Genomic DNA, 13,958 nt, shown 5'->3' with positions numbered 1-13,958 from the left:
TGCATGTACACTGACAGCTGGTGGGAACCCATGTACAGGCACAATGTGAAGTTTTCTGTCAGTGCGGGGTGGGTGGGGAGCGGGCACATAATATGGCTTAGGACCTTTTCATTGTCACTCTGCACTGACCCCTCACTAAGTCTGACATTGCAATTTTCAAGCTTGGTAAAACAAGGTAAAACTTATTGGGCCAAATCTTGCTGGAGCAGAGCATCTCTCAATGTACGCCATTAGTTAAACATTTTACTGCACTGTTCAGTTCGAATATAATTTGCACCGTAACTTGCTGGACGTGCGAGCTGATAACGGGACAGCGAGGGCAATGGGGCATCTGGGACCTTAGTGAACGATGGGACTAACAGCCTATCTCTTTAACCAATGAGATTTAAGGATTGAGAAAGAAACAGGAACGATGGAAAAGGAGGGTGAATTAGAGTCAAATCAGGTACAGAAAGAGGAATAAAGAGAGGGAAAGAAAGATTGGATTAAGAGAAAAGGAGATGGAAAAGAAAAGAAGAAAAAAATTTAAAATTTTTAAAATCTCAAGAAATTACTGTATGCAGGAATGAGACTCAACAGTTTAAATTGTTTCCTACCTGGGTCGGAGAGATTGATTGGCATTGCATTAACAATTATCACATTGTTGAAGGGGTAATTATGCTGTTATTTATGAGCCCCAACTTTCTGTGGCGAGTTTAATAGACAATTAATATGCAAATCCAGCAAGTTCCTAAAAATAACGGGGAGACTTAGGGCGAGATGCCGTTTGTGTGAAGCAAACGATGGAGCAGCGTAAATCAACCAGCAAGTCCTGGAGATTCATAACTCATGGCGTATCTCTCAATCCCTGAACTTGCTGGCCGAATTGCGCATTAATAACGGCGTGCTTCGTGAACTCACTGTTATTTTTCCAGGAAGATTTGGCCCATTATCACTACACAAAAAACAGTGCAATGTTCAGAAGGAAATAATGGTTCAGCCTGCAGGCTTACAGCCCAATCATGTCGTATTCACTCGCTCCAACACTTTGCTTCAGTCAACGTAGCAATACATTTGAAGCCTGTCCAAATTAGTGGTCTTTATGGAATATATTGTTTGAGGATTCTTGTAGATTGTTCTGACATGCCCTGGACATGGCAATGATGATCTCTAATTCAGTAAAGTATCGCATTCAATAAACAGCAACAGTTCAATCTTCTATTTGAACTCAATAGCAACAATCAACTTATTTCTTGACCAATTGCAGTAGATCCTTCCAAATGCTCGGATAATTTGCTCTTGCTTTTACTTCTGGAGCAGCCATTATTCTCGAGGCAAGAGTGCAAAAATGTGCCATTTCCCAGATTCATAATAACAAGACCTCTCTTCGCAAAGAATAATTTCTGCAATTTTTTTTTCTTTTTCTAAATGCTGCACTGAACATTCCATATTATTTAATCTTAATTTTTTTAAACATCTTTGACTTAGACATGACGGAGGTCTGAGACCATCAATAGTCACTGAAGTCAATGGAAAGGAAAACCGAGCTGGTTGTCTAACGGGCGGCCAATCTGCTACCACCGGTTTTCTGCACCCACCAAAGTTAAAAATGACCCCCATTATCTTCAGATGTGGGGTGATTTTCCATATGTTTGCCACTGCCCAGGTCTACCTTCAACCACCACTCTCAATTGCACGACCAATACTGTGTTTTCAGATGCCCTATTTGACATCAAGGCGTGGATGAGCCAGAACTTTCTCCAGTTGCACATTTAACATTTAGGAAACCAAAGCCATCTTATGTGACTCTTGCCCAAAACTTGATATCCTTACTCCCAACTATACCCCTCTCCATAGCTACTTACTCAGGCTGAACCAAACAATACATAACCTCGGCATCCTGTTCAACCCCGAGCTGAATTTCAAACCACACAATCTATTACCAAAACAGCATACCTGTGCACCCTTGCCCGCCGTTGCTCCTACCTAATCCCCTTCACCACTGAAACCCTTAACCATGCTTTTGTTACTCAAGTGCTCAAACGCTCTCCTTGCCAGCCTCCCAAAGTCCTCTCTCCACAAAACCCAATTTGTCCAAAACTCCGCCACCTGCATCATGTCTTGCTCACCCATCATCCCTGTGATCCTCACTGGCTCTCTATCTCTCAATGCACTCATCTGAAACCCTTGTCCTCGTTTGCAAATTCCCCCATTGCCTCGTGCACTCTACCTCTGCACCCTCCTCCAGACCTATGTCCCAGCTGTGTCCTGCACTCTGCCATCTGGCCTGTGCATCTCCCACCTGAATTTCTTCACTTAATGGTAGAGCTTTCATTTTTCTTGGCTCCACCCTCTAGAATTCATAAACTTTTATGGAATGCCATGCTCTTAGGTCCCACCAGAAATGTGTGCACGAGTGGGTTTAGGGGTAATATGGGGGTGCCATTTGTAAGATGTGTACAGTTTTAAATTTGCTGCCTCATCACTGGCACCAGTAGAAGGGTCAGAACAATAGTAGAAATAGTTGGACTAGGGAAAAACAGCAAAAATTCTGCTGGTAACAAATCAAAGAGTTTGTGCTTCCCTTTTGGGGGTTCCATTGTGCTGCAAGAATCAGATGAAGACAGTTTGATGAAGACAAAATCTTCAGACTCAACAATACCTCAGGCGATATGTTCATTCCAATCAATACCCGAGGACGTGTACTTATAGACTGCACCAATCCTACCTAGAATGTCACCGGAAACATGTCTTTGGCACCTCTACTTCACTATGGCTATGGCATCTACCACAGGCTCCACCACAGCTATCTGCCGGGACTGGGAGCACTTTTCACGTAGCTTGGAAGGTCATAACAGCATTAACTTCCTCTGTAACAGGATCCTTCCAGGCCTCCCCAGGAGACATCTGCCAGATAAGCCAGTCAGAATTCATATCTGTATCAAACAAATGACTGACACCAGGGGAACCATCTTCATAACTTTCCCAATGGAAAGGAGGTACCGATTGTAGAAGGCATAGAGCTTTTCCCACCTGGCAGGCTTCCCAAGAGTTTATCATATAGATGAAACCCATGTGACCATCAAGATGCCTTAAATGAAGCCTATTGCAGACACCAAGTGAAAGGGATATCACTCCATTAATGATAAGCTGGTCCCTGTCTATAGAAACATTATCTTGCACATCAATGGCCATTATCATGGGAGCACTGTTGATTCTTTTATAATCGAGCAGTGTACAGTGTCCATGCTATTTGAAGTTCCTGAGAGAACACGAGCACACCATAAAGATGCTAGAGGCAATGATTCCGTGTTTTGGACTGCTCGGGTGGGTGATTGTTCTACAGTCCACACAAAGTGTCTAAAATCTTGACTCTCTGATGTATGCTACCCGGTTCTGCTATCCAATGAAGAATGAGCATGTAGCGGGATGATGAGAGCCCACAGGAAGAGGACAGGGATGGAACTCGTGTACAAGCAAGGAGATTGGTGCAGAATTCTCTGATGGCTACGTACTTCCAGTAATTGACACATTCTGTCATTAAACAACTTAGTTATTGATGTGAAATGTTTTTGTTAGGCAGGGGTATTAAGAGTTACGGAACCAAGGAGGGTCGATGGAATTAAGGTACAGATCAGCCATGATATAATTGAATAGCGGAACAGGCTCGAGGGGCTGAATGGTCTACTCCTGTCTGTACATTCCTAAAACACACACTGTGCCGCCCCCAAAGAACAAAGGGAACATTACCCCTACAGAAGATGAAATTACATCTTGGAGGCAGCTCCCAGCACTTAGTGCGGAAAGTGCTGTTAAAATGTGCTAACAAGGAAGAACAGATTCTATATTTATTTACTCACGTTTATATCAGATCTTTGTATCAAATTGTAACAGCTGCTTCAAGATAGTTGGTGCATTGCCTGTTCTGGTTCTTTCTCTGTTGTGGTATGCTGTCTCAGTGTATAAGCAAAACATATGAAGATGTTAGCAGCTGCCTGAGCACCCAAACAGCACCCCTGAGGCCATTCTACCACCTCTCTGTGCAAAGCCACTGCAAAGTAGCTTGCATGCTGTTTCTGCTGACAGTACATATGGTAAGCTGGATGATGAATTGCTTTGTGGGAATTACCCCACTGGCTATCTGCCTTACAGCTTTTGTTGTGTGAAAGGATGTTACAAAAAGGCATTAATGTTCTCTACACACCCTCTCCCTGGAGGTGCAGGAGATAAACCGTGAGATTTGGTCCATGCCTTCTATGGATGAAGAGTAAACATGCATACAAAAGGTGTATACACTGGCCATGGCACTTCTCCTGATGCCACTGAACTTTCTAATTTGATCCCAGGTATGATTGATCTTGGAGACTGCATTCATTAACTCTGCAACCTCCACATATGGAGCTCAGACCTCTGCTTTAACAGGTGTGTGGCCTTCGGCTCCAAAGAGGACCAGTTCTTTTGCTGCACTGCCTGCATCAGGAGGTCCAAGGAATCCTTGGTAAATGAGGGAGTCTTCTCACTTCTTTTGTTGCACACATTTTGCAAACAAGAGTGATGTGCCACCTCTCAACTAGTGCACTCCTACAGGGCAATGCAGAAAGCCAAAGATACTTCTGCTGATGAGGAGCAGTGTTTTAAGAGTTGCTGGATCGCCTAATTTTGTAACTGCATGAATTGGCTGCAAGCATGGCTTCCTGCACATATTTTCCATGCACCGGGATAATACTGAAATTAAAGGGAGGGCTGCCTCACGCATCTGCACACGTGCTAGAGGTGAGTGCAACCCTGATTTTGCCATTCTTGCAAAATTGGGTGTCTGGTGACAAACAAGATGGGGCTATCTTTCAGTTTTGTCATAGAATGTTCTGCAAGAAGCAAATATGAAACTGGTCAAAGGAACCATTCAGTGAGGAAGTATTGTGTAAAAGGCAGGACTGTAGCTGTTCGTAAATAACTTAGGGGAGAGTAGAAGGTTGAAAACAAGAGATTTTACATTTTACTGTTGTCAGCTCTGTAGGACAGTCTGTTGCCCTTTCGTGTAGTCAAACATGGTTCCTTGGAGTCCATTGCTTTCCAATTAAGATCAGCTACCTTGTTGAATAGGTTAAAATGTAATGTTGCCAGTAATTCAGCATTAAGGTAAATCTAATCTGATTGCTCTGCCACAGGCTGTAAACTAAGATTATTCATTGATTCCATTACCTATTTTCCTATTCCGGAAGCTCAATTTTAATGTATCTTCAATTCTCTGGTTGAGGTGAGAAATATGAGGCCCTCCATCTCTGGATCATTCAGAGGCTGCCCATGAGAGAGAGAGAGGAGGTAACACCTGACGATCCATTGCCAGTAGCAAGACAGATCAGACAGCAACTTATCAACACCTGCTCTCACTAAATGTTAGGCGAGCCTTCAGCACAAACCATCATTTTGTGCTGACCAATATTCACACAAACATTTCAGGGAAAAATCCACCCCAAACATAATTATCAAAGAAAGAGGGATCCAGAAAGTCCAACATAAAAAGGCAGAAGCATGTCCATCAATTTAGCTACTTCTGTTTCTTAACAACATGTCTACTGCATGTACCTAAAACCCTGCGTACTCGAAAAACTAACCTCTTCCTCCTACGTGGTGCTTCCTGAGTGTCAGAGGTTGTGAGGTGGATCACTGGGGTGTTTCTGCTGGATCCTCCAAGTGATCTCGGTGAAGCTAATGTTCTTGAAGCATGTGCTTCTGGCTCCATCTTTTTTTAATTCATTCTCTGGATGTGGGTGTCGCTGGAAAGACCAGCATTTATTGTCCAACCTAATTGCCTGTGAGAAGGTGATAGTGAGCCGCCTTCTTGAACCACTGCAGTCCACGTGGTGATGGTATGATGCAGGAACAGCAATACATGTCCAAGTTGGGATGGTGTGTGATTTGGAGGTGATGGTGTTCCCATACACCTGCTATCCTGTCGTCCTAGGTGGTGGAGGTTGCGGGTTTGGGACAGATGCTACATAAATACAAGTTCGTTCTTTATTTATTAAATTCACAAGCATATAATTACCTAGCTCAGTAAAAGTAGGCTGTTTCATCTTTTGCAGGCCTGCACAGACAGATTTGGTGCTCCCATGTTCTTCTCTATCTAGTGTTACAGTGTGTTAGTATTTTAGTAGCAAACTCCTTTGCATCGAGCTTTATTTGCTACCTAACAAACACTCCTCAACAAGGAACCCGCAGCCCAAAGTTAATTTGTCATGGTGCCAGGAAGCACTGAACTGTCTCGGAGGACTCAGTGGAGTCGTAAATAGAGTAATGCATACTATTCTTGTATGATCACCATGGAGACTGACACAAGACCTCCAAGGAAATGGATTTTGATACACCATAAAATGTTAGTACTTATCCTTTCCCGATTGAATCTTCCTAAAGCATTCTTTATTGTCCAGGGATCCCACTAATACCTGAATTTCTGAAATTGTCCATGTATTCACCTAATTTTTTTGCATCTGAGAGAGATCTCTTTTTGTGTCCTTGAAAATGTATCCACACATTTGTGCTTGACTCAGGCTGACTTCAATGAAGTGAGCTCCATGGGGTTGACACAATCCCAAATGAAACCGAGGACAACCATTGGCTGAAGAGCAGGGAACCCATTTTATAGCTGTCACCACATGATAACTACACAAACCAATCAAGTGCTGTCCTGTTCAAATCAGAGTTGCGTTGAAGTACGGCGATTGTCCGAAGCGAGATAACCAACAAACCAATGGTAAAATTCAAACAATAATAAAGCATTTTTAAATGTCAGTGACTATTGGCAGTTTCTATAGAACCAGAAGCTTGAAGCTGTTCTGCAGTATAAATACAATAGAAAGAGCTGTGAGATACCAGAGGTCAGTGTTTGCGGATCAAAGGAAAGAGGATGTAGCTCCTCTGACGGCTTAGTGAGTAAATACACAATACAGGCCAGAAAGATCCCAGGTTCACTCCAGATCTGTGCAGTGTTAGTTTATCTCTACTGGGGCAATGGTAGGGATCCTATGATTGGCCTCAGTGCCGCTGCATTAAGGACAGGAAAAATTGGCCAGAGTTCCTGCTTCTGATCGCTAGCCATTGACTTCTGTTAGAAAGTGCACATGTGTGGACAATGTGTAAGGGCAGGGTTTGGTCATGGTGGTGTTGCCCTCACAATTGAATACCCTGTCTAGACACTCACGTGAAAAATGACCACTTTGGCACAGTTTGTGTCCCAGCAGAAAGGGAGAAAATTTGAAAGCTTTATATATAAAAAAAAACAGAAGCTGTAACTTAGGTTTAGATAAGTTACTATTAAGGAGTACATCTTGTGGGCAAAAGGTTATTTCCTGGGAATTAATTTTCCTTCCTTCGATTTTTAAATCACATTATCAGATGGGAAAAGTCTTTGTTACAACAGAAAATAGATTAAATTTTGAACCTAGTTTATAAATTCAGGACAATGGTCCCTGTCAAAAATGAAACGTGAATCGCTCCTCGTTCACTTCTCCTTTCAAGTGACACCAACATTAAGAAAAAGTGTTTGTAAACCTTATCAACACTTGTCAATAAAGATACACGGCAATAGTGTAAACCATATTGAATCATGTCATTGTGTTGCTTTGTGTGACATTATTGTGACTAAAACGGTACCTAGTTCTTCAGGTCTTCTCACCAACTCCAAGGCAAAAAGGAGGCTCATCAAACACATTCCCTCAGAAAGACAGTAGCCCATTAAATTGAATGAAAAAGCTTATCCTGATCTTTTTTTTTAAGAATAACGAAATATTGGAGCTACAACGAGTACGGATGAAAGACGAGATCCGAGAGTACAAGTTTCGGGAGGCTCGACTCCTGCAGGACTACACGGAGCTGGAAGAGGAGAACATCACTCTGCAAAAGCTCGTCTCGACCCTCAAGCAAAACCAGGTATGTGCGGGTGATGAAGGATCCATTAGGTGCTGCCAGCGACCTGAGTAAGTTAGAAATCTAAGTGCAGTACTGACCATCAGGATTAAAAGGGACTGATGTAGCGACTGAGCTGCACTTCGGTTTCGCTTATGATTTTTTTTTGGGGGGGAATAGGTCTTTTTTTTTACTTTTTGCTTTGGGTAGTCAAGTATTGTCCTCAGTTCATTGATGTTATTTTAAATGAACTTTTAGCTTGCTCACTGTGTAAATTGTTACTTATTGTGGAGTCAGCAGGTCAAAGGTGCACAGGACTTAGAAAGACATTGCACGGACCCCAGTGGATGTTGAATCTGTGAACTATTGAACTGGAGGTACAATTTAATAAAGGAGTGCAATTTGTTAATCCCTAAAGCACTATTCACAGTATTTATTCCATGTGTTCAGGCTAAGGGTTTAAAATAGGAATAATCCTAACTTAGCAAAAATTATAAACAAAAAATACAGATTTTTACAAGCTGGTATGAACACTTAACATCTTCGAGCTGCTTCAACATTAAACTACTGATTTGCCGATATAGTTCAGATTCTGCCGTTCTGCAGACTGGACATGGAAAGTACTGAGGCTGATCTCTCTCAGCCTCTTCCCATTCATTAAGTACGTATGCTTCCAATTTTTTCTTCCAATATCTAAGACCACGGGGTTGGATAGACAGCAACTTGCTGGGGCAAGATTAGAGGGAGTCTTACTTTTCATCTAAAGCATTGCGTGTAGTGCCTGACACTGACCAAACTAGAGAATATCTGAAAAAGGGTTTTGTTCCTCAGCACAGATATGCACCCATCCTTTGATAATCATTCCTTGTCTTTTTTTGCTTTAATGATGTTAGTTCCTAATGTTAGGCCACACCTGTGGCAATGTCCACAACCCCATTAAGTTACTTGGGCATATTTTATGTATAAATGAAGATAACTAAAAGTGGCAATGCTTCATCACTACATGTTTAAGTATCTATATAAATAAAGTATATCCAGGAGCCAAAAGAAAATTACTTGTGAAAAGTGAAGCTCTCCATTTTTTCCACTCCCCACCTAAAAACAAATCTGTTCTAACATACAAAACTTTCCTCAATAGCGGGTGGTGAAGGGGGGATGAAATACACTGGAATCTTCACTATTCACTATAATGCAGGGGGCTCCCTGGTGGGTACTGGAAACTGTCACATCCTCAGGATGCCCAGATATTGGCCTTACACTTGTGATGCAGCAATATCCTTGGGGCAGGAATGAAGGACAAATTCAATACAAATAAAAAAGAACCAATATGCAGCTTTATACAACAAGAAAAGGTGAGGAAATTCAAATAACAGAAGAAACTGCAATGAGGCGATGTCTCATGCAAGCTTTTGCCTTGCCAAAGTTATGATGGTTAATAGGAGTGCCTGTGTTTGAAAAACAAAACCAGGGAATTATAGAGCACTCCACTGTTAAATAATGATGATCACATGAAAGGCTGGGTCAGAGCAAGGTTAGGTTTCATAAATAGGACCCATTAACTCTGCTTTCTATGGAATTATTAATCTAACCCTTACTTTGCTGGGTGAACAGACACATTACACAGTTGGCACAATAAATGGTGTGACATGGACTTTAAGGGTTAATATTTTCAAACAATGAGAGGCTGAGAGTGGTTTCTGCTAGATTGGATTGTTTGGAGCTAATAAGTATAAAATGTATGAGTGAAAACTAACTGGTCGCCCAACCTCTTTTTAAAAAGTAGTTAAAATGGTTTGACCCAGAATTCCACCTCTACAAGCGACACTGTCTGGTTTACCCTTCCCTCCCCCACCATAAGTCCTGCCACCTGCTGTCTGATCACTGAGCTGCACTGACTCTATGGTATAAGGTTCATGGTTCATCCCCCCCCCCCTCACTCCCCCACCTCCAGGCAAGAGGAGGAGGTGTGGCTGCAGGCAATCTGCAAGGGAAGAAAAATGGGAGAAAAACAGAATTATCTTTTAAAAACAAAAAAAAACAGAGGAAATGAGAATTAGGATCAAAAAGGAAGACTTTTCAGTAGAAATGAGTTTTGGAACTTTCTAGAACTCTTGCTCCCATTGGGACTGCCTCCCCACTTTGGCAGTAATCACAATGTTTGCTGAATGATTTTTGGTGCGCGAATGGGGATTGCGGCCATAAACAAGTAAGCATTGTCAATTAAGCAGTGTTTAAGTGGATGTTAATCGCATTGCAGCCCTGTAAGGGTAATGGGAGTCAGAATCAGCCTGGCACAAGAATGAACGAGTTGTTGCAAATGTCAATATCTTTTCCGTTTAAGAGGCTTATGCTTTGGGGAGACCCAAGCTATTTCCTAGAAGTTCAGGTCTTGTACATTTGGATGTAAATGGAATTGTAGAATTTGTGGGATTAGTTAAAACCAAAGGCGAGGAAGAACTATTTTCCAAAGTCCCATAAAACCAAAAGCTGCAGCATCCCATATTTTATTTATTTTTTCCCACACTTGAGAGAAAGAATGTGTGTGTAAGTGTTTTGTTCCATGCATGCTGCATTTTAAAACTACTGTCTTTTTTCTTAAAATTGATTTGTGGGCTTAAAATGCTGACTTCTGATTTCCCACTCCCTATTCCTGTCTTTTGGAATTTAGTGTCTACTTGAATGTGAATAGATTAAGTGCTGCGACGTTTAGGTGATTCTTATGAGAATAAATAGCTTGGTTGCCACCAATGATCAATCCCATTGTTGGGTTGTTCTTCTCGGCTGTCAATTAGGGTTGCCAACTCTGGCTGAACCTGATTCTGGGAGGTTTCATCACATGACTTCCTGCCTCCAACCGCCCTGCCCCTACATTCTGGATTGATCGCCCAAAACGTCAATCATTCAATAATGGCAGCTACAATACCCACTGATAAATGAGAGGGGGAACAACATTGTGTCCGCAAGGTGATACACCAACAACTTGCACTTATATAGTGCCTTTAATGTAGAAAAAAAGGTGTTTCATGGAGATGTAAGAAAAAATGGACACTGAACCAAAGATAGAGATATTGGTGGGGGGCGGGGAGCGGGGAGGAGCAAAAGCTTATTCAAAAAGATGGGTTTTAAGGAGGGCCTTAAAGGAGGAGAGGGAGGTGGAGAGGCAGTTTTCAGGAGGAATCCCAGAACACGGTGCATAGGTGGCTGACGGCACAGTCGCCAACGATGGGGGCAAAGGGAGGGGAGAAAGCACAGAAGGCCAGAGTCAGAAGAATGGAGATTTATAGGGAGATTTATAGGGCTGGTGGAGGTTACAGAGATAGGACAGAGAAAAGGCACAAAGGGATGGCTGAAAGCATAGCTGCAAATGATGGGGTGAAGGAACGGATAGCATGCACAAGAGGACAGAACAAGAGGAAGGGAGAATTCTGAGGGGAGGAGGGTGTTTCAGAAACAGGGAGGGGCGAGTCCATGCAAGGACTTAAACTTGAGGATGAGAATTTTAAATTTAAGGTGTTTGGGATCGAGAGCCAATGCAGGTCAGTGATGACAAGGGTGATGTGCAAGCAGGATTTGTTGTGGAATTGAATACGGGCAGCAGAGTTTTCAATGAGCTTAAGTTGATGGCAGGTGGAAAATGGGAGGCCAGCCAGGAGAGCATTGGAACAGTTGAGTCTTGAAGTGACAGAGGCACAAATCAGGATGTTAGTAGGTGATGGGCTGAGATAGAAGTGGAGGGTGGCAGTGTTACTTAAGTGGAAGGTGGCAGATTTTGGGATGGAGATGGTACAAGGTCAAGAGCTCAGTTTCGGATTGAATTGAATGCTGAGGTTACAAACAGTCTGGTTCAGCCTGCTCTAGAGACCGGAGAGGGGGATGCAGTCGATGGCAAGGGGACGAAGTTTGTGGTGGGACGCAAAGAGAATGGTGCCAGTCTTCCTAGAGTTTATCTGAAGGAAGTTGCAGCTCATCAAGAATGGGTGTTGGACAAGCAGTCTGATAGGACAGAGGTAGTGAAAGGTCAAGAGAGGTGATGGAGAGGTAGAGCTGGGTGTCATCAGCGTAGATGTGTAAGTTGACCCCATGTCTGCAGATGATGACGCCGAGGGGTAGCATGTAGATGAGGAAGAGGAGGAGGCTAAGGATGGATCCTTGGAGGACCGCTGAAGTGACTTTGTGGGAGTAATAGAGATGCTGTAGCTATGATTGGATAGTTAAGAGTGAAACTAAGTCTCATCAAGTTGGATAGAAGAGGAGAGGCATTGGAGGAGGATGGTGTAATTGACTGTGTTAAAGGTTGCAGAGGGGTCAAGGAATGATAATGCACCTCCGTCAGTCACAGAGAATACATTCATCACTTTGGTTAGGGTCAAAATGGTGCTATGGGAGGGGTGAATACCTGATTGGAGGGATTTGAATAGGGAGTTGCGGGAGAGACCTGGGAGACAACATCTTCAAGGACTTTGGAGGGAAAGGGAGGTTTGAGATGGGGGAGTAATTTGCAAGGATATGATTGCAATTGAACAGGATATGGCACAGAGATATTTGGTGTCTATTTTAACCTCTCCACAGTGATGCTGCACATTGTCAAGCCCATTGTATGATGGAGGAGTACGATGCACATTCACATTTGCCATTCCACATATAATTACATTTCAAATTTCAGCTCTGCTGTCACTAAGAGCGCATCAGATGGCAACACCCCCCACCATGGACAGTTCTTAATTCTTCCCAGTTACCTGTTATACTGAAATCTAGGAAGGAACCACCTTGTCAAAGTAGTAACACTGGTGCGAGAAGATCATCAAAGGGAAAGGGGGAAAATTAAGTGACTTTAAAAAATAAAGGGGTAGCGATGGTAACACAAAGTCAATGGAAAAGAAAATCAGGCGAGATATAAAACAAACTGCCAATTCGCTATCGCCTGTTTTGCACCACTGCCGAAGACAATTTCAACCCCAAACTCTCAATGGCAAATTCCATAGTCAAATGTCCTCCTATTCACTACAAACTTCTCTACAGTTGGACATCTGAGATACATACAGTACTTTTAGCACTAAATAAACAATGGGGTGCACATTGTTTATTTTCAGTATTAGGATTGTTGAGGTGTAGTTCATTGGATTAATGTGTAGCGTGCCAACATAGTGTAACATTGAACTTTAAAAGTTCCATTAAACTGAGGCAGCATTGATGAGGCACAGTGAGTTGGTTTATGAATGCACTTCGCAGTGAAATGCTAAAACGCTGGTCCACACACACAATCTCCTAATCTCAGCCGAACTCCCAGGGATGAAGCAGGCACAGATTGCGACACACTTCCTTAGGCAGAGAGGAAAAAAAGTGAGTCAACTCAGGATGCTCTTGCTGACCTCTGAGCACCCAGTGACAGGAGGCAGGAGCAGGTTGCCTACCTGTCCCTTTGATTAAGAATGGTGCGTAGCACTGGAGGAACTTGACGAGATGAAGGGGGAATAAACACAAAATGGGGGGAAGGGGGCAAAAAATAAGGACAAAAAGTAGAATATTTTTGTAAATGAAAATATTGGTAAAAATTATGTTTTGCTGTAATTACCAGGAGCTTTGACATTATACGTTGAAGGTACACTACATTTTTCATTGTCAATTTCTGTGTACTCCAGTGAACTTCAGCTGATTTTACAAAACAAGTAGCGATAAAAATCAGGGGAAGAGTTTGGACCAGTGCTTTGTCCAGTTTTAGCACTGAGAATACTAGTACTCTAACCTTATCCATTGTGTACCTAAATTCACGCATTAACCCAATTTACATGAAATTGATCGTGTTTATTTATTTTTTTATTGACCACGCCAAATCTGGTCGATATATTGGAGAAATCAATGTTCTAACCCCATTTTGCATGTAATTGCTGTTTCGATGTCTTGTTTCTTTTGCTTTCAAAGGTTTCTCAGAATATAGATTTAATTCTGGGGCATAGACAAGGTCAGAAAAACATTGTGACTAATCTCTGACACCTTTATTCGATTAATTTTGGTAGTTTATTGACGCTGTGTAAATGCAAGCAGCCATTTCTGTCATTAAATTTGAAACATTAATT

General features: G+C 42.4%; 1 protein-coding gene across 1 annotated transcript in view; it reads left to right on the top strand.

The window, feature by feature from the left end:
- Positions 1 to 13,958, top strand: part of LOC137334787 (protein bicaudal D homolog 1-like) — a 252,771-nt gene that overhangs the window by 156,540 nt on the left and 82,273 nt on the right. The window contains exon 3 of the mRNA XM_067999759.1: positions 7,756 to 7,908. Within this exon, the coding sequence (XP_067855860.1) occupies positions 7,756 to 7,908 (153 nt within the window). The remainder of the gene's footprint in view (positions 1 to 7,755; positions 7,909 to 13,958) is intronic.

The sequence above is a fragment of the Heptranchias perlo genome, chromosome 18 (assembly GCF_035084215.1).
Source record: "Heptranchias perlo isolate sHepPer1 chromosome 18, sHepPer1.hap1, whole genome shotgun sequence".
NCBI classification, from domain to species: Eukaryota; Metazoa; Chordata; class Chondrichthyes; order Hexanchiformes; family Hexanchidae; genus Heptranchias; species Heptranchias perlo.
Note: the sequence above shows the minus strand (reverse complement) of the source record. Positions and strands in the feature narration are given on the sequence as shown.